The 27,523-nt window shown below is 43.3% G+C and overlaps 2 protein-coding genes across 3 annotated transcripts in view; one reads left to right on the forward strand and one right to left on the reverse strand.

The window, feature by feature from the left end:
* Positions 1 to 7,470, reverse strand: part of Mrpl48 (mitochondrial ribosomal protein L48) — a 45,522-nt gene extending 38,052 nt beyond the window's left edge. Inside the window, exon 1 of the mRNA XM_048359509.1 lies at positions 7,341 to 7,470. Coding sequence (XP_048215466.1) covers positions 7,341 to 7,361 — 21 coding nt within the window. The 5' untranslated portion in view covers positions 7,362 to 7,470. The remainder of the gene's footprint in view (positions 1 to 7,340) is intronic.
* A 14,655-nt stretch (positions 7,471 to 22,125) lies between these two features.
* The window catches only part of Rab6a (RAB6A, member RAS oncogene family), a 44,493-nt gene continuing 39,095 nt past the window's right edge, over positions 22,126 to 27,523 (forward strand). The window contains exon 1 of one of the 2 annotated variants that reach the window (XM_048359580.1): positions 22,126 to 22,700. In XM_048359580.1, the coding sequence (XP_048215537.1) occupies positions 22,631 to 22,700 (70 nt within the window). In that variant the 5' untranslated portion in view covers positions 22,126 to 22,630. The remainder of the gene's footprint in view (positions 22,701 to 27,523) is intronic. The other variant, XM_048359579.1, reaches the window with a different exon arrangement.

Genomic DNA, 27,523 nt, shown 5'->3' on the forward strand with positions numbered 1-27,523 from the left:
TAATATAAAGCCATGAAGATTAGGAAGCATTTGAATAAACAAAAAGAAGGCTAAAGTGTATAGATAATTTTGTAAAGCACAACTGAATCACATATTTTAAAACAACAACAACAACAAACTTTGTGGCTAGGTGCTGATGGCTCATGCCTATAATCGTAACTTCTCAGGAGGCTGAGATCTGAAGATTAAAATACAAAGACAGCCTGGGTAGAAAAGTCCAAGAGACTCTTACCGCCAATTAACTAGCAAAAAGCTGACTGTGGAGTGACTCAAGTGGTAGAGCACCAGTCTCAAGTGGAAAAAGCCAAGTGAGAATGTGAGACCCTGAGTTCAAGCCTCCATACCAGTACCAAAAAAGAAAACAAAAACAAAAATAAGATGAAACAAAAAAACTTTGTAAAGTATGTGTGCAGCATGCTTACCCCTATTACCAACATAAAAGACAGAATAGAGAACTAAGAGCCTCTGGAAAGCTCAGGCTGGCTCCACACATCACTGGCAAAATGCTTCAAAGTTAGAGCAGATGACTCAGTTCCCATCAGGCCCAATATCTACTATCCATGCCAAACAGAATAGAAATTAAGAGTGAAGAGAATATATTTTTAAATAGGTCACTTCATACAGAAAATGCATTGAGTGGGAAGAGAAATCTAGATGGGACTGCTTTCTCCTCATTTTAATTGTTCAGATTCTGAGTCTCTACAATAGCTAAGGATTTAATTATCTAAAAGCCAGGCTTAAACACTTGACAACTTTCTGGAAGACATTCAAATTGTGGTGTGAACTCTTCCTTTTAGCTCTGGGAAATGTGCTTCCTCTCCCCTGCAATGCTTGGCATTATTTATCAGGACAAAAGTAATCTATTTTGAGACTGAATCCACAAATAGCCCCTTCCCCCAGTCAGCAGATGAAGAGCAGCAGCTTGGGCTCTGCAAGTGGAAGAGGAGTGCAGTGATACCACTGAATGAATGAATGAGGACACAGCTGCTGCAGTCATCACAAAAATACTTGTCCTGTGAGCTCTAGAGCCAGGAACCCAGAAGGGAATGTACGGATCCAAAAAAACCAAAGTCACCGGGCAAAACCTTCAAACACCAGAGCTGCGTGGGGTAGATCATGAATTCAGTAATTCAGGGGCCTTCTGCAAGCAAATGAGAGTTGTTTATGAATATTAATGGTATGTTTGCATATCAATATTATTGTATATTTGGGGGGGGGGGGAGGGGGTCAGTCATGAGGCTCGAACTTAGGGCCTGGACTCTATCCCTGAGCTTTTTTGCTCAAGGCTAGTGCTCTGCCACTCTGCGCCACACTGCCACTTCTGGTTTCTGAGTGGTTAATTTGAGATAAGGGTCTCATGGGGACTTTTCTGCCCAGGCTGGCTTTGAACTGCAAACCTCAGATCTCACCCTCTTGAGTAGCTAGGATTACAGATGTGAGACACCAGCACCTTGCTGAATATATTTTTTGAGTTAAGTAAGCACTTACGTACTACTTAATCTTAGCCAGACATGGTGGTGCACACCTGTAATCTCAGCTACTCAAGAAGTGGATACAGGGGCTGGGAATGTGGCTTAGTGGTAGAGTGCTTGCCTAGCATTCATGAAGCCCTGGGTTCGATTCCTCAGTACCCATAAACAGAAAAAGCCAGACATGGTGCTGTGGCTTAAGTGGTAGAATGCTAGCCTTCAGCAAAAGAATTTCAGGGACAGTGCGCAGGCCCTGAATTCAAGAACTGGCAATCAATCAATCAATGGAATGGATATAGGAGGATCACAAGTTCAAAGCTATCCTGGGAAAAGTAAATCAGACCTTATCTCAAAACAAAATGAAAAATAAAAGAGCTAGCTCAAGTGGTAGAGTGCTTTACCTAGCAAGCATGAGGCCTCAGGTTCAATCCCTCCAGGACTGTATAACAACCTTTCATATAGGCATAAAGATAATTGGTTCTATTTTGTAGAAGAAAAAGTGGAGATTTACATAAATTGCCCAAAGTTAGAGTTGGTAAAAGGTGCCAAGTATGCTTTCACTGTGCCACAGTACCTCTGAAAATGGCACTATCAACTTATACTAGTAAAATTTACATGCTATTAATAATAGCTTCAATAATCCTACCATTTAGCTGGGCACTAGTGGCTTAGACTGTAATCCTAGCTACTCAGGAGGCTAAGATTTGAAGATCAGCAGCATGGGCAGGCAAGTCTATGAGACTCTATCTGCAATTAATCAGGAGAGAGAGAGAGAGAGAGAGAGAGAGAGAGAGAGCCATAAATAGAGCTATGGCTCAAGTAGTAGAGTGCCAGCCTTGAGTAAAAAAGCTAAAGGAAAGCATCCAGGACATGAGTTCAACCTCAGTACCAGCACACACAATAATATTAATAATACTAATTCTATCATTCGTTGAGGACCTGTCATATGCTAAATATCTTCTCCTCACGATATTCTGTGAAGTAGGTATTTCTATTCTCCTTTACAGGAAACCAAAGCTCAAAAAGGCAAATTAAGGGCTGGAGGCATGACTCAGTGGTAAAGCACTTCCCTAGCATGCACCCCAGTATTGTCAAAATAAAAGAAAAGTGAATTAATATACCCAATGGTCTAATGCAAAGAGTTGATTAGTGGTCATATTGTAGCTGATCTCACAAATAGGAATATTTTCTGTGGTATAAACTGCTGTTGTATAGTTTTGCTATTGCACAAAAACTCTTATTTTCCCCTGGGCTGAACTGTGCCTTGATCTACATTCTAAGTCTTCAAATGGAGGTTTCTTTTCTCTTAGACATCCTTGAAAGGATCAGTCTCTTCTGTTAAGTTCATCCAACAGAGGCTTCTAATTGAGCTAAGCTACTGAGGAGGCTGAGGCAAAAGGATCCACTTGATTCCAGGAGCTGGGGGTCAGCCTGAACTTCATCTCAAAAAAAAAAAAAGTATTGAATGCAAGAAAATAAAATAAAAAGAAACTCAGAAGATTAAGTTCTCACCAACCTCAGTCAGTACCCACCATTATCTCACACACAAGGCCACTGCTAGCAGCTCTGTCCATCAGGATCCATCTGCTGTTTAAATATCTCCCTGACCCAGAACTGAAACATTTGCAGACACCTCTAATTATCTGACTCACACATAGAATACCCAAACCAATCTCCCTATAAATTCCATAGTTTAAACCTAGTTCACAGCTTTTTCTTCTTTGTGTGTACCCATTCTAAGGCTTGAACTCAGGGTCTAGGTGTTGTCCCTGGGCTTTTTGCTCAAGTCTAGCGCTCTACCACTTAAGTCATAGCTCCACTTCCAGCTTTCTGGTGGTTACTTGGAGATAGGAGATTCATAATACTTGTTTGCCTAGGCTAGCTTCAAACCACCATCTTCAGATCTCAGTCTCCTGAGTAGCTAGGATAACTAGTGTGAGCCACTACTGCTTAGCCCTAGTTCACAACTTTGGTATGACACAAAATGTTTGATTCTTTTTTTTTTTTGGACCTGGGGTTTGGAATCAGGGCCTCAGAACTGTCCCTGGTTTCTTTTTGCTCAAGGCTAGCAGTCTACCTCTTGAGCCACAGCACCACTTCCAGCTTTTTCTGTTTATGTGGTACTGAGGAATCAAACCCAGGGCTTTGTGCATGCTAGGCGAGCACTCTACTGCTAAGCCACATTCCCAGCCCCTCTTTTTCTTTTTTATACCAATCCCTTGGAGGCAATAATTATTGCTTCCAGGTCTTCTTTCCAAAAATTGATTTTATTTCTAGTTTTCTCTTTGGCTGTAAACTTCTGAATATTTTTATGATGACTATCAACTTGTCCTTACATGAGTCCATAGGCACATAATTTTTATAATCACTCAGACTTGAGTTTCCTCTACTGTTGTATCGGCTGTGATTATTTCATAACACTGTGAAGATCTAAAGAAACAATATAAGCTGGACGCCAGGGACTCATGTCTGCAATGCTGACTACTCATGATGCTGAGACCTGGAGGACTGAGACCTAAAGCCAGCTCAGGCAGAAAAGTCCAGGACACTATCTCCAATTAACCAACACCAAAGCTAAACTGCCAGTATGACTGAAGTGTTAGTGTTCCAGAGGTGAAAAAGCCAAGTGGGCTTCAGGTCCTTAGTTCACAACCAGTACCAGCACCAAAAAAAAAAAAAGAATCATGAAAGCAAATAATATCAATTCATTAAATTATAGAATGTCATCACTCATTGTTTGTGGTGGTAGTGGTCGTGTAGCTTCAACTCCAGGCCTGGGCGCTATCCCTGAACTCCTTTGCTCAAGGCTAGCACTCAACCACTTTGAGCCACTTCCAGTTTTCTAAATGGCTTTGAACTGCAATCCTTAGATATCAGTTTTCTAAGTAGGTAGGATTACAGGCATGAGCCACCAGTGCCCAGCTAGAATGTCATTATTCTTATTTGCTCCATCCTCCATCCTTTACATTTTACAAAGTACTCACTCTTACTTATATTTTTCCTCTATAATCTTAACAATAACTATAAAAAAAGAAAAAAAGGAGTTGGTTGCTCAGTTGGTAGAATACTAGTCAATGAGTGAAAGCAGCAGGTACCAAGTTCAAGTGTCTGTCTTAGACCTAAGAAGGGGAAAAAAAGAAACGACGCTAAGTGGTAGGTCTCACATCTCATTTCATTAACAGGAAAGTGAAGCATAGAGGTTCAATAACCTGTCCAACAACATATAGCTGACACAAGACAGAACTCAGTACTGACACAAATCTCATGGTTTTCCTTATAAATGCAATATATTAACTAACATTTCAAGATGGGCTGAAACAAGGATGATCACAATACTGCACATGATTAGGTAACAAAAGATAAATGCTGCTAGGGGTTCATAAAATAAATGGGCACTTGAGCTAGGGTGGTCAGGTAGGTGTTATGAAAATCATGAGACCTGAGCTGGGCCTTGAAGATGGAGCATTCCAGCATTCCAACAGAGAGCAGTCCAAGCAAGAGGGTATCAGAAGATACAAAGATGAGGAATTCAGCATTTGAAAAACAATGAAGCAGAAGGGTACAATGGGCAAAATGGCTGAAAGAGATCAATCAGACTGAGCAGGGTCCTTGAACTGTTAGATGCTAGCTAGCTTGGGTTTCATATTTCCTTGGGATCTTCTGGAGAATGGAGTCATTGGAAATAGTAGTGCTGGAGCTGGGTCACAACTCAATACCAGGTACTCAAGAGGCAGAGATTAAGAGAATTTGGGGGCTGGGGATATAGCCTAGTGGCAAGAGTGCCTGCCTCGGATACACGAGGCCCTAGGTTCGATTCCCCAGCACCACATATACAGAAAACGGCCAGAAGCGGCGCTGTGGCTCAAGTGGCAGAGTGCTAGCCTTGAGCGGGAAGAAGCCAGGGACAGTGCTCAGGCCCTGAGTCCAAGGCCCAGGACTGGCAAAAAAAAAAAAAAAAAAGAGAGAGAGAATTTGGGTTCAAGGCCAGCCCAGGCAAAAAAAGTGATACCCCCATCTCAACCAATAAAAAGCTGGGCACAGGGCTGGGGCTGGGGCTTAGTGATAGAGTGCTTTCTTAGCATACATGTTGCCCTGGGTTTGATACCTCAGCCACATAAACAGAAAAGGCTGGAAGTAGCACTGTGGCTTAAAGTGGTAGAGTGCTAGCCTTGAGCAAAAGAAGCTCAGGGACAGTGCTCAGGCCCTGAGTTCAAGCCCCAGCTCTGTGGGAAGCATGAACAAAAAGGTCTAGACTGTCCCTGGCAAAAATAAAATAAAATGAACAGCAACAACAAAAGGCCATTTTTTAAAAAAATCAAGCTAGCTGGGTTTGGTGGCTCACACCTATAATCCTAGCTACTCAGTAGGCAGAGATCAGAAGAATTGAAGTTCCAGGCCACTCTGGGGCAAAAAGTTTATGAGACGCCCCCTCCCAAAGAGAAAAAAAGCTAGATATGATAATGTGCTTCTGTCATCCAGCTGTGGTAGGAAGCATAAATAGGAGGATCATGGTCTAGGCTGGTTAGGGCAAAAAGGCAGATCTTACCTAATAATAACCAAAGCAAAAATGGCCAGTGGTATGGCTCAAGCAGTACAGCATCTGCTTGGCAACTACAGGCCTCAAGTTGAATCACCAGTAATGGGAGGAAGATACACAGACAGACAGATAGATGTGTGTATCTTTTAAAAATTCTTCCCTTTCAGCATTCTTCAAAACCAAGACAAACAGAACAAGAGAGTAATCACCAGTGTGACCATCTATAACAATAGAATTTGGACATCTGATTTTTGTATTATCCTTGCATCAGATCTGGACAAATTCTTACAAATCTGCTGAAGTTAAAGAATAGTTTCATAAAGTGAGGTCTGGACCCTTAGAAAAACATAAATCTAGAGAGAGAGAGAGATTCAAGGGAAGCCCCCAAGATACACAGATAGATCCCAGAGCAACAATGGCCAACCAGACTTAGGTATTACAGATAGGATCTCTACAACTACTGCAACTAATGTATAAAATACCATTTTAATACGAATTGTTAAAATGTCAATTGCTTCTGAGAGACAAATGGCGCATGTTTTCTCTCATGCGTGGAAACCAGATCTAACATACACTGGAACAGTGGTAAATTATGCAGGACTCTAGACATTCACACACACAACGAGACCAAAGGAGGAGCTTCTTCGGAGAGGTACACAAAAAGTGCAATCCTATGTGCATCTGATCATATAAAATAATATTTATCGGAATAAAAAGTCAGTTGCTCAGCAGCCTAATATAACTGAAAGAGCTCAACTAAAATTATATTAAGGGAAGGAGTGAAGCCAAGGTATGCATTTAAGGACTTCGAGCTATATGGGCTGAGAGCATGGGCTAACTGATAGAACCCAAGACCATCAGGCCCATCACCACCACCAAAAAAAAAAAAAAGACAGAGTAGTTCGTCTAGTTCAGGACATCAAAGCCTTTTCAGCAGGTAAAATAAATAAATAAATAAAAATTATATATATAAAATATAATATAATATATGTTGGCTCATTAAAGGCAAGAACAAATGCAATGACCGATCCAAGGTCAGTCGAATTCCGGGGTTGCCATGGTGGTGACGTGACGCCCAGGGTGCGGCTCGCCCCTTCCCAGGCGCCCGGTAGCAGGGGAGGGAAAGCGGAAGGGGCGTGGCGCGAGACGGCGCGGGCGGAGGTGGTTCCGCAGCCGGCTCGACCGCCAACGCCGCGCGGCCGGCCGGAAAAGGCCTGTTCTCCGCGGTGTCTCGGGCCCGGAAGTCTGCCTGCGGCCCCCCCCCTCCCCGCCCGCCGCCGGCTCTCCTCTCCCCGTGCCTACGCCGCGTCCTGCGTGCGTGGAACCCACGTTACCTTTCCCAGAGCTCGGCTCATTCTTTGCTGTCGCGGCCTCTACACGAACAGAAGATCCGCCCCAGCAGCCGCGACCCCTGGGTCTGAACACGGTGACGGACCGGCCTTGCTCAGGTCCGCCCATAAAACCCGACCGCGTGTCGCTCCGCTCCGGCAGCACGTTGGTTCCGGCCGCCTTCGAGACTCAATAAGTAGAAATCCTATTCCACCGTCGTTCAGTGATAGCCTTCATGGCATAGTCACCATCTCCATGTTACCCAGTGCTCCGCACACAATCTCACCTACCAGACGTATTTGTTACTGTAACTCCCCCTACTTGATTTGAGTTCCTCCCGCAATTCTTTAGGGCGCCCATAACTGGATGTGGATGTGACCTGTCACCTCGACCTCACAACTGATTAGCCCCACGTGAACTTTCCTGAAATTCAACTATTTCATGATGATTGAGAATAGCTACCTTTTATTTGTTGTTATTTATATATTTACTTAATCGTGTGTGTGTGTAAACTCAAGGCCTAGGCGCTGTCCACTACCAGCTTTTTTGCTAGTTAATTGAAGATAAAAGTCTCTGGGATATTCCTGCCCGGGCTGGCTATGAATGATCCTCTGATCTTAGCCTCCTGAATAGACTTCAGACATGAGCCACCCTTGTCCATTTTTTAACTACCTTTTTTTTTTTTTTTTTTTTGAGTGGCTATAATGCGTTATGCTCATAGTTCACATTGTTTTTCTCAGGAAGTCTGCTGGAGAGATACAAGTTTTACAGATAAGGATATTGTTTTAAGGGACATGTTTGAATCCAATCAACTGAGCTGAGTTTCAATTTGTCTGGTTTGTATAATTGGTTTTCCCTCTGACGCGCCCTTTTTTTACATGTGATGATGTCATTATATATGTTCATTTATTTACTTTCCACCCTGTAAAACATTTTCTTAGCACTTCCCTGTGCCAATCCTTTGATGGAATCCTGAGCACACATAAATTAATATCACTTGGCATCTGCCTTTAAGTGACACATAGAAACTAGTGGGGAGGTGTACTAATTGGAACAAGCCATTATTGAGCAGTGAGAACTTTAAGTTACAGAGGTATGCACATATATTGTTGCAAAGAAAGTCCATAGCATATAATGTCATCATCAAGTGAAATAACAAATATGCTGGGGCTGGGGATATGGCCTAGTGGCAAGAGAGCTTGCCTCGTATACATGAGGCCCTGGGTTCGATTCCCCAGCACCACATATACAGAAAACGGCCAGAAGTGACTCTGTGGCTCAAGTGGCAGAGTGCTAGCCTTGAGCAAAAGGAAGCCAGGGACAGTGCTCAGGCCCTGAGTCCAAGGCCCAGGATTGGCCAAAAAAAACAAAAACAAAAAACAAATATGCAATCCTTTTATTGTTGCTTTTTCTACTGTTATTGTTCTTCCTGATACAGCTGCATTTGATTAAACTCTCTCTCTGCCAGTCACCAGTACTCATCCTTTTGATTCATGCATAGGAATCTTCCCAAGCCAGTACTGTTAGAATACATAGAGCTGGATCTTTTGTATTGCTGTATTGCTCCAGTTCCAGAGCCACCAAGAGCTCTGTAGGTAAATGTGTTTCTCCTCAAAAGCATTTCTACTCCTTTCTGGGGCAGAACTACTATGATACTGTGATAGTTAATGTTTTTACATATGTGCTGGTGGTACTGGGGCTTCAACTCAGGGCCTGGGCACTGGTCTTTAACTTTTTTTTTTTTTTGGCCAGTCCTGGGGCTTGGACTCTGGGCCTGAGCACTGTCCCTGGCTTCTTTTTGCCCAAGGCTAGCACTCTGCCACTTGAGCCACAGCGCCCCCTCTGGCCATTTTCTGTATATGTGGTGCTGGGGAATCGAACCCAGGGCCTCATGTATATGAGGCAGGCACTCTTGCCACTAGGCTATATCCCCAGCCCCGGTCTTTAACTTTTTTGCTCAAGGCTGTCACATTACCACTTGAGCCACAACTCTACTTCCAGCTTTTTTGGTGGTTAATTGGCGATAAGAATCTCTCAGGCCTAAGCCAGGCACTGTGGCTCACACCTGTAATCCTACCTACTCAGGAGGCTGAGATCTGAAGATCACTGTTCAGAGCCAGCCTGGGCAGGAAAGTCCGTGATACTCTTATCTCCAGTTAACCATGAGAAAACTTGAAGTGGCATTGTGGATCAAGTGGTAGAGCTCTAGATTTGAGCAAAAGAGCTCAGGAACAATGCGCAGGCCCAGAGTTCAAGCCCCACAAATGACCAAAAAAAGAAGAGAAGAGAAAAGTTCTTAGGAAGTAGAGGTGTGGCTCAAATGGTAGAGACTTGAGAGAAAAACTTCCTGTATTTAACTATGGATTTTAGATCTTCAATCACATACACATATCTACCGGAAAACTATGCTGGAGACCACTTGCTTAGCATGGGCAAGGCCTTGGGCTTCAACCCCAGCACTGAAGGGAAAAGAAAAAAAAAAACACCTTTGTGGTACTTGGCCTTTCTAGATTTATTTTTATAAGCTAACTTTCTTTTAAACTTAAAAAAATCTATTCTAGCTTTCAGTATAACCACATCAGAGAAAGCCATGGGGAACAAGAGAACAAAGGGAAACCCTTTAGAAAAAGACTATGTTTGATCTCAGGTTAAAGTGCCTTTAAAATAATATCTATGGTCACCTATAATAAAATGTTTCCCAGTGGTGCTGAAACGCTCTAATTTATGGTTTAAGTGAAAATATATAAATTAAGCTACCTGAAGCTAGAAGCTATTTTAGTTTCAGTAGGTGCTTCTCTGCTCCTATTTTTTCTGGTACAAAGAAAATCATATTTGGAAAAAAATATATAAGCTTATAAGTGGAGGAGGGCTGGCTTACTAGGAAATGCTAGAAAGAGATGGGGCTGCTGCCCCAGCCTCTACTTTAAGAACACTTTTCTGCTTCTTCAGGGCTGTGCTGTTTGGTAATTACCTAATGCTGGAGAGAGGACTAAAGAATGATGAAAGAGACTGCAAGTGATAAGCTCAAGTGGGTAGTGAGGTCACAAGAGCCCATAAGAAGGAAGAGAGAGGAGGCAGAGAACCACTCACAGAATGCAGCTCAGACAAGAATTTTTCTTGAAGTGCAAACCTCCTGTTCTAGTTACTCCAGCTCAGCTTCCAGTATTGTTATACGGTTGAGCCCTTTTTCTCCAATTGTATTCCCTTTATAAATTACCTAATCATGTTCTTCCCCATTTATCCTTTGGTGTATTTATACTTTTATTCCTTATCATTTTAGCCTTTTATTGTACACACATTTATATGTTAGGAAGAAGCATGTTATCAGAGTAAGACTACTATGCTATGATTCAAAAGATATGGGTCTAAATCCTAGTTCCACTATTTATGACCAGGAGCAAGTCACCTCCTGTCTAGTTCTTAGTAGCCAAATGTATAAATGTAGATGACAAACTCAGAGTTCTAAGATCAAGGGAAGATGGTGATGGAGTTTCATTCCAAACTCCTGCTCTCCACTTAGATTGAGGCAAATCCTTTTATTTTTTGTGAGTATTAGGGGGTAGGAGGTGCTGAGCTTGAACTCAGAGCCTGTGTGTTGGCCCTGAGCTTTGTGCTCAAGGCTAGCACTCTACCACATGAGCTACAGCTTCCCTCTGTCTTTGTGAGGGCTTAATTGCAGTAAGAGTCTTGTGGACTTTCCTGCCCAGCTGGCTTCAAATTTTGATCCTCAGATCTCAGCCTTCTGAGTAACTGAGCCATTGGCACCTAACTAGTATCCTCTTTTATCCATTCTTCTTAAAAAAAAAAAATTAAGGCCCTTTTATCTCTAATTACTTTAAAATTTTATTTCTTTTTTTTCTTTTTTTTTTTTTTTGCCAGTTCTGGGGCTTGGACTCAGGGCCTGAGCACTGTCTCTGGCTTCTCTTTGCTAAAGGCTAGCACTGTATCATTTGAGCCACAGCACTAATTCCAGCCTTTTCTGTTTATATGGTGCTGAGGAATCGAACCCAGGGCATCAAGCATGCTAGGCAAGCACTCTACCGCTAAGCCACATTCCCAGCCCCTCTAATAACTTTAGATTCCATTATTCTGTCATACACAGATAGTTACCTAGTAACAGAACATTTCTCTTATTATTTCCATTTTACTAATGAGGAAATAGAGGCTTAGTCCAAGTGAACAGATTGTTTTTTAGGTCCAGGTACAAACAAGCCAGATCTCCAGTTTTCTCATGGTCCCTAGCCCTTTCTTGAATTCAGAACTACCTTCATATTGTGAATAGCAGCTTTATCTAAAACTAGGCTGTTTAGGATCTCACAGTCCTTCAGTGTGCATGTTCTTACCATGGAATGACCTGCACACCTCTACCCTAAATCACATGAAGTAACCTGTTCTTCATAGCCCCCGCGCCCCCCACCAAAAAAAAAAAAAAAAGCTCTGCAGAGTAAAACAGAAGCCACTCAGTTAATAATGCTGTTTTGCGGGCTGGGGATATAGCCTAGTGGCAAGAGTGCCTGCCTCGGATACATGAGGCCCTAGGTTCGATTCCCCAGCACCACATATACAGAAAACGGCCAGAAGCGGCGCTGTGGCTCAAGTGGCAGAGTGCTAGCCTTGAGCAGGAAGAAGCCAGGGACAGTGCTCAGGCCCTGAGTCCAAGGCCCAGGACTGGCCAAAAAAAAAAAAAAAAGAATAATGCTGTTTTGGCATAAAAACTAGTGACTGGCTTCTTGAAGGGCTCTCTTATGTGCTTGATTGTGTAATCCTATTAGCACTATAAATATAGCCCATCACACAGCTGGGTGTGATGCTATATGTCAGTAATCTCAGCACTCAGGAGGATGAGGCAGGAGGATCTTGAGTTCAAGGTAGCCTGAGGTATACAGTAAGATTTTCTCAAGAAACAAAAACAAAAACATGGGCTTACTAGGTGCTGGTGGCTCACACCTGTAATCCTAGCTACTCAAGAGGCTAAGATCTGAGGATCAGGGTTCAAAGCCAGCCTAGGTAGAAAAGTCCATGGGCTTCTTATCTCCAATAAACTACCTTAAAAAAGGCCAAAAATGGAGCTATGGCTCAAGTAATAGAGTGCTGTCCTTGAGGAAAAAATAAGCTCAAGAACAGCACCTAGACCCAAAGTTCAAGACCCAGGACTGACAGCAAAAAACAAGACAAAAAACCCATGGGCCTAGTTATGGCATTGCTCAAGTGGTAGAGTACTTCTCTAGCAAAGATGAAGCCATGAGTTTAACAAAAAATGTTTTCAAATAAATTTGGGTCCGGGATATAGCTCAGTGACAGGCACTTATCTGACTTACACAAGGCTCTTCTTTCTTCCTTTCTCTACCTCCCTCCTCTCCTCTTCCAGGGAGAGAGACTGAGTACTGCTAAAATCAGGATAAAAGATGAAAGGACTCAGCTTTTGAGAAGGCTCTGCTTATCAGACACTCCTACTTGGGTGAAAGTTTCCTCCTACTTCAGAGGTTCTTATCATTCCAAGATATTGACTCAGTTTCTCTAGACTGTACTACTCTAGGATTCTAAGGTCACAAGGCCCTAAAAGCTCCAAAGTCTTGTAATTCTTGTGGAACCTGACAAAGGGATGGTGTAGTTGTAGAAAAGCCAGTTCCTAGCTGACTCTCTTACCAGCTCCACCTCCAATCTGCTTTCCTGTCAGTGATTCAGGGTTCAAGTATTCAATTAGCAAAACCCCAGGACCTTGGGTAAGCTCTCTACCACAGCTCTGCTCAAGTAGGAAATATAAAAATTGTGACACATTTATCCACAAAATACCTCATCCTATACAATTACTATGTGAAAGAATAACAGATGCAACCAACAATATGTGTGTTTCATTGTGTTGAAACAGGAGGGCTGAAGGAATGGCTCAAGTAAAGGGCTTGCCTAGGAAGTACAAGGCCCTCAGCTTAAAACCCCATCCCAAACAAAATTAAATAAATAAGTGGATAAGCACATAAATATATAAAAGGATGGCAAAGGTTGATTGCAATTGTTTCCAGTTGATGGTATATTTGTTTTTATTTTCAGCATGCTTTTAATAATTTCTTTTTCTAAAATATGCATATTTTTCTCTGTATATAATTTATATGTACATAGTTTAAGTTCATTCCTATAGACCACATCTAATGCTGACCAAGTTTATTTGGGAGTTGGGACAGAAATGACTCATCTCAGAAGGCAGGGAAAGGTTAACAGGGCTTTGGCTGGGACTGGCATTTTAAGGAGAGGGACAGGCACTGAACGGAGGCCACCGATCAGCTCAGCCGAAGTTCAACCCGGAAGCTCTGACGGTGGCGCTACACGGGTCAAAATCCAGCTGCAGAAGAAGCTGATAACGTGGCAACCACAGTCCTTCCTCCAAGGCCTGCCTGGGACAAGCCCAGCCCACCATCTGAGGCCACGCCCCTTACCTCTTCCCATTGGTGCGCCGAGGCGCGAGGGGGCGGTGCGCTCTTCTTGCACCGACGCTGCGGTAGCCATGCTGTGTGTGGCCGCGCTGAACAGGGTGGGGCGGTTCTGTATCTCTGCGGTGACTGTCTCTCCAGGACTGCAGATGTTTTCCCCTGATCACTGTTCTCGGGAATCAAAGGAAAGAGGTGGTTGGCCACCAAAATAATCTTCACTTGGGAATTGGGTGTTTGTGAGACGTGCAAGTGTCTGCAGCACTGCCTTCAATACCGTGTGTGCGCGCACGCACCCGCGCGTGTGTGTATGTGTGTGTGTCTTAGTTTGCTACAGATGATGTCATCGCAAACCACGCCAAGGTCCTAATACCCGCGATCGGGGTCTTAAAACCAGCTCCTTAGAGATGGGGTGTTTCAATAACTGTTAAAACCAAAATAGCTTTAAAAGGCTATTATTAATAATTGTGAACGGCACAACATATGTAAATGTGGATTGTTTCAGGTCATAGCTACACTATTTAGCTTAAACTTCCTAGGTCCCCTGGTTTTTTTTTAATTGTGGCAAAATATATGTAACAAAAACTTCATTTTATGCAGTGACATTATTTACATTCGCAGTGTCATGCAAACTTCAGTATTACCGATTTCCAGTTGTTTTCCATTAATGCAAAAAGACTCTCTGTACTCAGTAAAGACTAATTCCCATATAATCTTTTTTTTTTTTGCCAGTTTTGAAACTCAGGGCCTGAGCACTGTCCCTGGCTTCTTTTTGCTCAAGGCTAGCACTATGTCACTTGAGCCACAAGGCTACTTCTGGCCATTTTCTATATATGTGGTGCTGAGGAATTGAACCCAGGACTTCATGTACACGAGGCAAGCACTCTTGCCGCTAGGCCATATTCCCAGCCCCCTCCTGCATAATCTTTTCCCTTGGATTCTGGTTTTTGAGTTGCATGAGTTCTCGCTATATGTTCTAGATAATAGTTCTGTAACAAATATATGATTAGTAAATATTTTCTCCCACTGTGTGTGTGTGTGTGTGTGTTTGCGCACATGCAAATGCCAGTTTTGAAACTTAAACTCAGGGCTTGTGCTCTCATTTGGCTTTTTTTGTTCTATCTGTTGCTGTACTCCTTGAGCAACACTTCCATTTTCAGCTTTTTGCTGGTTAATTGAAGATAAGATTCTCACAGTCAAGCTGGGAGCTTAAATAGCTCATGCCAGCAATGTTAGCTATTCAGGAGGCTGAGATCTGAGCATGAAGGTTGAAAGCCAGTCAGGGCAAGAAAATCCATGAGATTCTTATCTTCAATTAACCACCTAAAAATCAACAGTGGACTTATGGCCCAAAGTTGTAGAGCACTAGCTTTGAGCAAAAAGCTAATGTAAAGCACCCAGGCCCCAAGTTAAAGCCCCATAACTGACAATAGGCCCTGAGTCCAAGCCCAGGACTGGCCAAAAAAAAAAAAGATATTTTTAAAAAGCGGAAAAGCGGGGAGGGGGGAATGAGGGATGAGGTAACAAACAGTATAAGAAATGTATCCAATGCCTAACGTATGAAAGTGTAACCTCTCTGTACGTCAGTTTGATAATAAAATTTTGAAAAAAAATTTTAAAAAGCTTAGGGACAGCACCCAGGTCCTGAGTTCAAGCCTCAGGACCAGCACAAAAAATATTATAGTTCTGAGCTGAGGGTGTGGCTCAAATAGGAGAGTGGCTGCCTAACAAGTGTAAGGCAGAGAATTGCCTAGAAAAAAAAAAAAAGAAAGATATTGTGCCTCTGAATTAGAGATATCCAAGCATAGGCTCACACTGTTATGTTCTTAATCATCGTTTGGATAGTTTTCAGAAACAGAGGATGTAGAAATATAATTTATCCTCCTAAAACTGGACATTTATTCAAGTTCTCATGATGATTTTATGGCTCATTAGCTCATCAGATGATCTTTGACTATGATGTCTTTGATTTCTTTACAAACTAAAGTCCTTGATACCTGAGGAAAGATAGTTCACCACTAGATAGTTTCTCCTTAGGACTTTTTTTTTTTTTGGTACTATTAAACATTGAAATCAGGGTCTATTTTTCAGTTAGTCTCCTGTTTGTGCTCCCAGACAGTCTACAACTGTGATTCTCCTACTGTAGTCTCTCAAATACATGGAATTGGAGGCATGTCACCACACCTGATTTGCTTATGAGATAGTCTTCCTATTGCTAACTTTTTCTAAGGTTGACCTTGAATTGAGATCCTCCTATCTCCAAGTACCTGTGCTTTTATGTCCAGCCTTTTTTTATTTCCTTTTTCTTTTTGTCAGTCATGGGCCTTGAACTCAGGGCCTGGGCATTATTGTCCCTGAGCTTTTGCTCAATGCCAGTGCTCTACCACTTTGAGCCACAGCACTTTTTTGGTTTTCTGGTGGTTAATTGGAGATGAGTCTCATGGACTTTCCTGCCCCTGCTGGCTTCAAACAGTGACCCGCAGAGCTCAGACTCCTGAGTAGCTAGGATTACAGGCCTGAGCCACTGGTGCTCTGTGCCTCTCTTGATTTCTTCTACCAGTTGTAATTTGTAGAGTCTGTTGGTATCTCAGTGCAAGCAGTATTGGCCACATTTTCTCACCCTAAGATATATATTCTTTATATAAACAGCAGTAGAAACAAATGTTCTCTTCTCTCAGCGTGATTATCTTTTAGGAGCAGGTGGAATGATTCATTCTCCTGTACATCTTAGAGGAGACTTTATTATTTGTAAGAAAAGAGTGAGGGAGAAAGCTCCAGCAATGTGTCAGGCATTACACATTCAGGACTAGCATAACAAGAAGCAGCTTCTTCTCCCACTCCAATTTCAAAGCCTAGAAGTAACTCTCCACTTATCAGGCTCTGAGAAGTCATATTATTCATAACAGGGATCATGATTCACATGAACAGAACAAATTGGAATGATCAAAAATAGATTTTGTAGATCAATCTGTAGCTAAAATATCTTCTGACTTAGCTGCAAATTGGCTGTAATTACAGGAAGGACCATTCCATAAAAGTTCTACCACCCTCTTCTCCACGGTGACTGAATAACTTCTCTAAGGGTATATTATTATAGATCAGAGTATCAGGAAAACAAGGCTTTTTTTTCTGCATAATGTTTTTGGTGGCAGAAATTGAATCTAGGGCTTCATGCATGCTTTACACAGGAAACAGGGTTTAAAATGAGATGTCTCCCTTTTTACTTGTGCTTTTGAAATAACTTAACATATATTGTATTTATTGTACTCACTTAATTGATTACCTTGAGTTGTGCATTTTTCACTTTTATGCTTTGCATATTGACAATTATTTTTAATGACTATAATAATCTGTACTGTGTGTTAGACAGGCATCACATTTGATGGGAATTTAATCTCTTCCAGAACTATTATTTATTTCAAATAGGAGCAATCTAATTTCAGATTTTTTTCTTCTTTATTGTCAAAGTGAAGTACAGAGGGGTTACAGTTTCATATGTAAGACAGTGAATACATTTCTTATCCAACTTGTTACCTCCTCCCTCATTTTTCCCCCGCCTCCCTCCTAATTTCAGTCTTTTCTCCTGCTGATTTCCTGCCTCTCCAAGAATAATACCGCTTTTTTCAGGAGTAATAAGTAGGAAAAGACAGTTCCAATTTGATAATTACTATATATGCGTGTATAGACACCATGGAGCAGCACACTGGTGGCTCATGCATGTAATCCTAGCTATTGAGGAGGCTGAGATCTGAGGATCACAGTTCAAAGCTCACCAGCGCAGGAAAATCCATGAGAGCTTTATCTCCAATTAACCATCAAAACTTCAGAATGGCTTATGTGGTAGAGTGCTAGCCTTGAGCAAAAAAGATGAGAGACAGCACTCAGGCCCTGAGTTCAAGCCCCAGGACTGGCACACATATACACATACACAAATGGCTCTTGATACACATTACCAAATTTATTTTCAAAGAAACACTCTAATTTATACTTCTGCCATTGAGATATCAAGTTTCTCTGAATTCTCTGAATATTATAATTTTCATTTTTTGTTTATGTTTATCTTGATTTCATAGAAATATATCAGTTAAAATTTTAAAAAAAGAAAAAAATACTGGCATCTAATTCTTTCTTCTCCCAAGTAATTTTCCTGTTTGTTGAACCTTTAGCACTTCTTTATATGAGTTTTAGACCACAAGAGCTCTAAAGGCAAAACATGGCGCATACAGAATACTTCAGAAATATGAAGAAAGCTTCAGAGGAGAATGAAGCTGTATATGTGTCAGTGCAAAATGAAAGCTTAGCTGGGACATTGTGGCATGCACCTACAGGATCACCCACCCTGGATGCTGAGGCAGGACTGCTTGTGCCCAGGAGTTGCAGTCAACCTGGGCAATACAATGAGACAAGGTCTCTTGCCAAAAAAAGAAAATAAAAGATAAAAGGAAAAAGAATGGAAGGAAAGAAGAAAGTTAAGCTTAAAACATAAAGGTCAGAGAATAGCACCACCTGTCCAGGTGACTACAGAGAGACTCAGGCAGCAGGGAAGACTTCATGAAATTCTAGAGGAAGTACAAAGTAATTATAGTTCTAACCCTCAGTTGTTACTTTAAAGGTTATTTCAGGATACATAATGAGAACTTGGTACTGTCAGAGGAAAAAAAAAGACACAGCCACTCACTTTGTTTGCAAGAGGTTAAAAAAAATAGTTTCTTGGTATTAGCTGTTCTTTGTGTGCAAGGGTTTTGGGTTACCAGTTTGAGAAGAGCCCTATCAGATATATCAATCTCCTTATAAAGTGTTTGGGTTTTTTTTTCCCCCAGGAGTCTTGATTATAGCCCAGGCTGCTCTTAAAACTTGAGCTCCTCCTGCCTCAGACTCTTCAGTCTGGGATTACAGGTGTGTGCCACCTCAGATAAAATCATATATTAAAAAAATAAAATCTACTGGGTGCCAGTGGTTTATACCTGTAATCCTAGCTATTCGCGAGGCTGAGACTGGAGGACTGTGGTTCAAAGCCAGTCCAGGTAGCAAAGTCGGTGAGACTCTTATCTTCAGTTAATCACCAAAAAGCTAGAATTGGAGCTGTGGCTCAAGTGGTAAAGTGCTAGCCTTGAGCACTAAAGCACAGGGTTAATGCCCAGGCTCTGAGTTCAAGCCCTGGGACTGCCCCCCCCCCCCGCCCAAAAAAAAATAATCAGCCATCTATAATCCTAGGAATTTGAGAGGCAGGGATTGTACAGATCATGGGTCCAGGCCAGCCCAGACATACAAGGAATACATGAGCTCAATCAGTAGCTGGACACAGTGGTATGAACCTGTCACCCTAGCTACCTGGGAAGCCTAAATAGGTAGCTCCAAGTCAAGGCTGGCTAGAGCAAAATAGAGACCTTATTTGCAAAATAAGAAAGGCAGAAAGGACTAGGGGTGTGGATGAAGTGGTAAAGTATCTGCCTGGGAAGTATAAGGCCTTGAGTTCAATCCTCAGTATTATAAGAAAAAAATATCCACTTTATGACTGAGGTTTTAATTTTTTGTGTCAATGCTTATTCTAAAAGCCTCCTATTTCTTGGCTAAGAGAAACGAAGATATATACATACTCACATACACAATGTTGTACACTACCACATCACACCACACCACACACATTTTTGAAGTACTGAGGATTAAACGTAAGGCCATGTGTATTCTAGTCCAGTGCTCTACCACTGAGCTACACTTCTAGACTTGGGAGTAAATTCAGATAGAGAAGACTGCTTAAGGATGTAATTGTTTCCTTGACAGGTAAGAACAAATAACATTTTAAGGACTTCAGTTCCTCACCTTAATTTATTCTAGGTCAATAATCCATCCCTTGGTTTGAAAGGGCACTTGTTTTATCCCATCATTTATGTAGCTAAGTAAATAACAATGCGTAAATAATAAGAACACGTATAAAGATGTGTTTGGTGAACAAAATACAAATGTAAGGGTTTTTTTTTATTTTTGGTGCTAGTCCTGGGACTTGAACTCAGAGTCTGGGCGCTGTCCCTGAGCTTTTCACCCAAGGTCAGTGCTCAACCACTTGAGTCACAGCTCCACTTCCAACTTTTTTTGCTGTACTTTTTTGAGGGTTAAATGGAGATGAGAGTCTGGTAGACTTTGCTGCCTGGGTTGGCTTTGAACTGCAATCTTCAGATTTCATCTTCCTGAGTAGCTAGAATCACAGGTGTGAGCCAGTGGTTTTATTTTTAATTATTAACTTTAAAAGGAGCCTCAGACCCTACTACTCTCTTGCTTTCTATCTCTATTGCTTCACCCACACCTCCAATTTGAATTTTGATATATATTTTTAAAGAGTCCTTTTCGTTTTGTAAAGTTACTTTTTTGGATCCATGGCTGAAGTGTCTGGATGTCAAATTCTCTGATTTAAATTATTAACCTTGTTTTTTTTAATCTATATCCTTTAAAATAGTTTTAGATTTATATGCACATTAAATGCAATTCAGAAAGTTCCCATAGACTCCTCCCATTTCCTATTTACCTAGGAATACAACTTATATTAAGAGGATACACTTAGTAGTACACTGAATAAATCATTATCAATAGTGTTATTAACTAAGGGCTTAGATTTAGTTTTCCTAACATCCACTTTATATTCTACAATCACATTCAGTTGAAAACTTGCGTTTAATTGTGTTAGTTGCTATGTTAGATAGTGTCGTGTTAGTCAACATGTCATGTTACTTGTTCTCATCATTCATGAAAATTTATTTATTATTTGTTGTGGAGACTGGGGCTTGAACTCAGTGATCAGGAGCTGTCGCTTCTTTTCCCCTCAAGGCTAGTGGTCTACCATTTGAACCACATCTCTACCTCTGGCTTTTCAGTGTTAAGAGTCGACTGTCCTGCTTGGGCTGGATTTGAACTGTGATCCACAGATCTCAGCCTCCCGAGTAGCTAAGATTACAGATGTGAGCCACTGGAGCCTGGCCTCGGGTTCTTTTTAGATTATATGTGATTGTGGAATATAAAGTGGATATTAGGAAAACCAAACCTAAGCTGACCTTAGTTAATATCACTATTGATAATGGTTTATTAATTGTACCAAATGTATCCTCTTAATGTAAGTTGTATTCCTCTATAAATAGGAAATGGGAGGAATCTATGGGAACTCGCTGAATTGCATTTAATGTGCATATAAATCTAAACCTACTTTCATTTTTTGGATCATGCACCAAATGGAAAGACCTGATGAAAGCTTTGGCTCCCCTTGGCAAAAAAAAGGCAGGTGTTTTAAGGGGAGGGCCACCCCTAGCAGATTCAGAAACACTGCTTCAAGAGAAAAAGGTGATGATCTTTGTAATGGTGTACCTCCCTTCTCCCGATTTGGGCTCTTTAATTCAGCCTTTCCCTCCTAGTCCCTAAGTGAGTTTCAGTTTCCTCGTCTGTAATATGAAGTGTGTGTCTTATTTGATGTTTAAATCCATTTCTGGAAAGGCAGAAGATAAAAATCATTTGGAGTTATTTAACCCGAAAGCAAAGAAAGGCTGGGAACAGAAAAGCCAAGCCAGGGGTCAGGCTAGGAAAATGGCCTGGCTTATTATCATAAAATAAGGAGCTAGCAAAGGTTCCCATCAAACCACCGGGTTCCATTTCATGACTCGGCGGATTTGTGCAAGTCATTTCCTCCCGCTGGACTTGTTTCCTCATCTGCAAAGGCCCTGCTTCTGCAGCTACGCAGCTCCAGGGAGGAACGAGGGGAGAGAAGGTATCTTATCTAGTGAGATGCCGCGGTGAGGAGCTCTGAGGAGAAGCGGGGCGCCGGGCGCTTCTGTGGAACGTGAGGCGGCGGGGCCCGGGGCTCCGTCAAGAAGGAACCCAGAACACACTCCGAGGCTACCCCAGCCCTCGCACGCACCGCCGAGGCGGTCATCCCACCTCCGTCGGGATTTCGCCTCCACCCCACCTTCTTTTCCCCGCTCCCCTCCTCCCCCCGCCCCCCCCCCAGGGTGCGACGCGCCACACTCGGCATGGCCGCCGGGATGCTCCGCTTCCTAAGGTTCGAGGGCGGCGCGCGCGCGCTCCCGCGCCGCCACCTCACTGACGCCGCAGGCCCACCCACGTCCCCTCCGATTGGCCCACACTGTGTGAGTGACGTTACGTGCTCCATTTTCCACCCGGCCGGGGCCTTCCCTCCCACTTACCCCGACTCTGCCCCGCCCTTCCTCTAGCTTCTCCCAACGCAATCTGGAAAAACCTCACCTCGGCGTGGAATTCGATGAGTGGGAGGAGCGAGCGGGAGCGGGAGGCGTGGCGAGAGCGGGCGAGACTAGGAAGGCGCTGTAGGTGACGCGCGCGCGCGCGCGCACGCGCACGCACACGCACGCACGCCGTCGGCCGGCAGGGCGGCAGGCTCGCGCCCGGGCTCGCGCACTCAGCAGGTTGGGCTGCGGCGGCGGCAGCTGAGGGAGCCGAGGACGCTGCGTGTGAAAGCTCCCAGACGCGTCTGCGGCGCCGGCCCCGCCACCCTCCGTCTGTCTCAGCCCAGTCTGGGCACGGGGTGCCGAGGGAAGGAACGGCGCCAGCCTCGCGAAGCCGGAGCGCACCGCTGGGCTGCCCCCGACACCGCCCTCCTGCCCTTCGCAGCCGCGGGCCTCAGGCACTCGGTGCTCGGCGACTCTGCGGGGAGGCGGCGGCCGCCGGTCTGTGGTGGAGAGTCCTGCGCCCTCCAGCCTTGCTTCTCCGCCCGGCCCTGCAGGGGCCGAGAGAGCTCGGCGCCCGCCCTTCGGCTCGCCCTTCTCCGCGGGTTGGAGCAGCATCGGTCCGGGCGGTCTCTGGGCTGAGGCGGCGGCGGCGGCGGCGGCGGCGGCAGCAGCAGCTCCTTCGGCTCCATCATGTCCGCGGGCGGAGACTTCGGGAATCCGCTGAGGAAATTCAAGCTGGTGTTCCTGGGGGAGCAGAGCGGTGAGTGCGCGGCGCCCCCATCTCCTGGCCGCCGGCCGCCGCTTCCCCGCACCGCCCCCGGTGCGGCCCCCCTGGCCGCGGAGAGGCTCTCCGCCGCCCTCGCGTCCGCGCCCCGTTCCAGCCCAGCCCTTCCCCCGGGCTCGCCGGCTCCGCCTCGCGGGGATCCGTCGGGTTTGATCCCGGCCTTCGGGTCTCTCGACGTCGCCCGTCCGCGGCCCCCTCGGTCCCCGCAGCCCGGCCCTCCCTTCCTCCCTCCCTCTTGATGGCGCACCCCCGCCCGGCCTGCTGTCCACCCATCCCTTTCTTCCTTTGCTCTCTAGGGTCTCCTCTACCCCACCCTCATTCCACGCTCTCTTCCGGTTCGTCGGCAGTGCGAGACCCCCCTCCCCGGGAAGCCCCCGCTCCTAGGGCTTCAAGGGCTCCTCGGGCAAGGCGGGTGGGAGCTGGGCGTTGTTTTCACCCGAGGCTTGGCCCTGGGGTGTGCAGATCTCTTTCTGGAAGGTGGGAAGTGGTGGGTTTGCACCTAGATAGAGAATTAGTCTGAGTTAACAGTCAGTCAATATATATTGTCTGAATCCGAGGCGACTTGTGAGAGTAGGGTGGCCTTGGCAGTGGCGATTGTTGCCCTGTAGGTTGGGTTGTGGCTTGTTGGAAAAACCTCATTTTCTTCACTTTTCATCACTGATGATTCTTTTTGGCAGTGTTGATGTCTTTTCGATGTCTGCCAGATGCTATGTCACGATCGTTTTAGTTGGAATTTTTTCACATCTCACCTCTTCCCCCCCCACCCTCGCTTCAGGAAGAAACAACCATAGATTCTCCTAGCGTGCTGGTGCAAGCAGGAATTACAGGGTGGTGGTGGTATTCATTTCTGATTATTTTTCAGTTACATACTTTGGGATTCACGTGAGGGAAAGCTTAGGATAATGAACATTTTTTGAAGGTTTCCTTTGGATAGGAGAGTAGTATTGATTTGTCGTTGTTACTTAAATTCGATTTTAAATACCATTTTAACTAAATGATTACTTTATGCCTAATATTTGAGGATCTGATGTGTGGAATCATTCATGTCGTTTACCTGGTCAGGGTTGCTGTACTTTGTCTTAGACATAAGATCCTAATTTTGTGATTGTTTCTGTAAGATTACTTTTTAACAGTAAGAGCAGTTTTATGTTGTTATACAAATTTGGCAGCAATTCAGGGATTATCACTTACATTTTTCTCATAATTTTCATGACTATCTTTAAAATTTAAACATTGAGAGAATAGTTCCAAGTCATCAAACATCAGATACCTATTAGATGTCTTAAGGTGAGATCATATAAAACATTAGTTACTTGTTTTAACAGAAAAGCATATAACCAATAAAAATTCCTAGGTTTTACTATTAGCTTAGATTATTTATACTAGTTTACTAGTATGGTATTAGAATAGGTTAATACTAGTTGCATAATTGCCTCCACTGTAGTTAGGAAATCATTTTTCTTTCATTTAGTTTGTCTTCCCCCTACAAACTGAACGGTTATTTTTCTCATGCATTTTTTTTTTTTTTTGCCAGTCCTGGGGCTTGGACTCAGGGCCTGAGCACTGTCCCTGGCTTATTTTTGCTCAAGGCTAGTACTCTGCCACTTGAGCCACAGCGCCACTTTTGGCCATTTTCTGTATATGTGGTGCTGGGGAATCGAACCCAGGGCCTCATGTATATGAGGCAGGCACTCTTGCCACTAGGCCACATCCCCAGCCCCTCTCATGCATTTTTTCTGAAGCCTAAGCTTGTTTCTTTAGGTTAGTAGGTTGATGGAACCCGACCCAACCATTAATATATAACAACTTCAGGATAATGCTGTACATAAAACATAGCTCACTGAACATTATTGGTAAGTTGACTATAGCATTCATTGAGCCCTCATGGAATATCACTACCTGCCTTTGTTTTGAATTGGAGCAATTTAGTTTGCATATGGTAAACTCATTAATACCACTGCTAGGAAGTTTTTTTGTTTTTGTTTTGTCCATCGTGGGGCTTGAACTCAGAACCCGGACATTGCCCCTGAGCTCTTTTGTTCAAGGCTAGCATTCTACCACTTTGATCCACAGCACCACTCTGGTTTTCTGATGGTTAATTGGAAATGAGAGCAATGTGGATTTTTGTGCCTGCGCTGGTTTTGAACCATGATCCTCTGACCTCAGCCCCCTCGGTAACTAGGATTTACAGGCATGAACTATTAGTGCCCAGGGTTGTTGGGTTTTTGTTTGTTTGTTTTTTGGTGCCCTTATTAGGGCTTGAACTCAGAGCTGCTCTCATTTGGCTTTTTCTACTGGAGGCTGGCACTCTACCATTTGAGCCATGCCTCCACTTCCAGCTTTTTGCTAGTTCATTGGAGTGCCTCATAGCCTTTTCTGTCTGGGTTGGCTTCAAACCAAGATCCTTAGATTTCAGCTTCCCGTGTAACTGGAATTACAGGCATGAGCCACCACCACCAAGCAGTCTGCTAGGAAGTTCTAAAATAAATATTTTGACTTGGAAATGTAAAATAACTTTTACTTTTTAATGGACTCTTATTTCTTATTTATTTTTCTTTCTTTCTCATTTCCTTTTTGGAGCCATTCTTCCAATATAGCTCAAACTTGCCTCTACCTTAAAATCCTGCTTCAGCCTAACAAGTAAAGACATTTCTTACTTTGCTTAAATTTTTACTAACTCCTTCCTCCTTTCTACTTCCTAGGTAATTCCTAAAGCCTTGTTTGAAGTAAAAATAAATGTACTCTTTTTTTAAAAAAGCAGTTTTGAATTTGCAGAAAAATTGAAAAGAAAATATTGCAGAGGATTCCCATATACCTCTACATCCAGTTTCCAAGTAATATATTAGTATGGCACATGTGTTACAATTAGTGGACCAATGTTGATGTTTTTTTTTTTGGCCAGTCCTGGGCCTTGGACTCAGGGCCTGAGCACTGTCCCTGGCTTCTTCCCGCTCAAGGCTAGCACTCTGCCACTTGAGCCACAGCGCCGCTTCTGGCCGTTTTCTGTATATGTGGTGCTGGGGAATCGAACCTAGGGCCTCGTGTATCCGAGGCAGGCACTCTTGCCACTAGGCTATATCCCCAGCCCAATGTTGATGTTTTTATTAACTAAAACCCACAGTTTATTGAGTTTTCCTTAGTTTTCACCTAATGTCCTTTTCTGTTTCAATATTTCTTTCAGGATACCACATTAAGTTATCATGTTTCCTTAGGTTCCAGTTCCCATTTCTTTTTTTTTTTTTCTGGTCCTGGGGCTTGGACTCAGGGCCTGAGTACAGTCCTTGGCTTCTTTTTGCTCAAGGCTAGCACTCTACCACTTGAGTCACAGTACTACTTCTGGCTTTTTCTGTTTATGTGGTGCTAAGGAATCGAACCCAGCACTTCATGCATGCAAGGCTCTACCACTAAGCCATATTCCCATCCCCCACTTCCATTTCTTTAAGATTGTGTTTACATGGGGCTGGGGATATGGCCTAGTAGCAAAGAGTGCTTGCCTTGTATACATGAAGCCCTGGGTTCATTTCCCCAGCACACATATACAGAAAACAGCCAGAAGTGACACTGTGGCTCAAGTGGCAGAGTGCTAGCCTTGAGCAAAAAAAAAAAAAAAAAAAAAGAAGAAGAAGAAGCAGCCAGGGACAGTGCTCAGGCCCTGAGTGCAAGCCCCAGGACTGGCAGAAAAAAAAAGATAGTGTTTACATGGTTCTTGCTCAATGGAGTGGTGAGGTTAATTATCTTTTGAGGTTACTACATTGATAAACATTACCATCCCATAGCTTTGACAATGAAAGATTAATCTCAGTGTTCATAGTTTTCCCATGCATTAGCGAAGGTCTGTACAATCTACATTATGTTGATGTAAGTCTTCATGAATTATTTATTTTTAGGTCTGTTAGAATTCCACAATTCAGCTTTCAAAGACTATAATCTGTAGCAAAGCTCTCTTTATTTCGCTTATAGCTTTTACCACATTTATAATTCTTACTTTTTTATGTGTGCTTTCATCTGTTTCTGACAGTAGAGTGCAAAGTCACATGAAAATAATCTTTGTTTATTTCTTCCTCATTGCCTAACAGAACGTTCGGCTTATTAGTAGCTGCTCAGAAATATTTGGTGAGGGCTGGGAATATGGCCTAGTGGCAAGAGAACTTGCCTTGTATACATGAAGCCCTGGGTTCGATTCCCCAGCACCACATATATAGAAAATGGCCAGAAGTGGCAGTGTGGCTCAAGTGGCAGAGTGCTAGCCTTGAGCAAAAGGAAGCCAGTGATAGTGCTCAGGCCCTGAGTTCAAGGCCCAGGACTGGCCAAAAAAAAAAAAAAATATTTGGTGAATGAATGATAGTCAAATCTTTGTGTAAGAAGGGTATAACTATTTTTTGCTATGGTACATTCAATATTTTCCTTTTTACAAGTAATAGTTTGACGGTAATATTTTGCACTTAAGTCATTTGATTATGTGCAAGTATACTCCAGGTGCTGGGTGGCTGGATAGGGGAAACCAGTAATTTAGAAGCTTAACCATTTCACTTAAAAACAAAGAACTAACCTACACATTTTGATTTTTCTTTTTGAGTTGAACAAAATTTGTCTTTTTCTGTTTAGTTATTTGCTACTAGTATAACAAACACAAAGTTTGTCAGTGTAAGTTGGGTGTAGCAGTACCTGTCCATGATACCAGCTAGTTGGGAGCAGGGAGGAGACAGAGAGATTGCAAGTATAAGCCAACACTGAAGTTAGGGAGACTATATCTCAGAAACAAAGAGCCTGGTGTAGGTAGCTCATGTCTGTAATCCTAG

Source organism: Perognathus longimembris, chromosome 13 (genome assembly GCF_023159225.1).
Source record: "Perognathus longimembris pacificus isolate PPM17 chromosome 13, ASM2315922v1, whole genome shotgun sequence".
Classification (NCBI taxonomy): domain Eukaryota; kingdom Metazoa; phylum Chordata; class Mammalia; order Rodentia; family Heteromyidae; genus Perognathus; species Perognathus longimembris.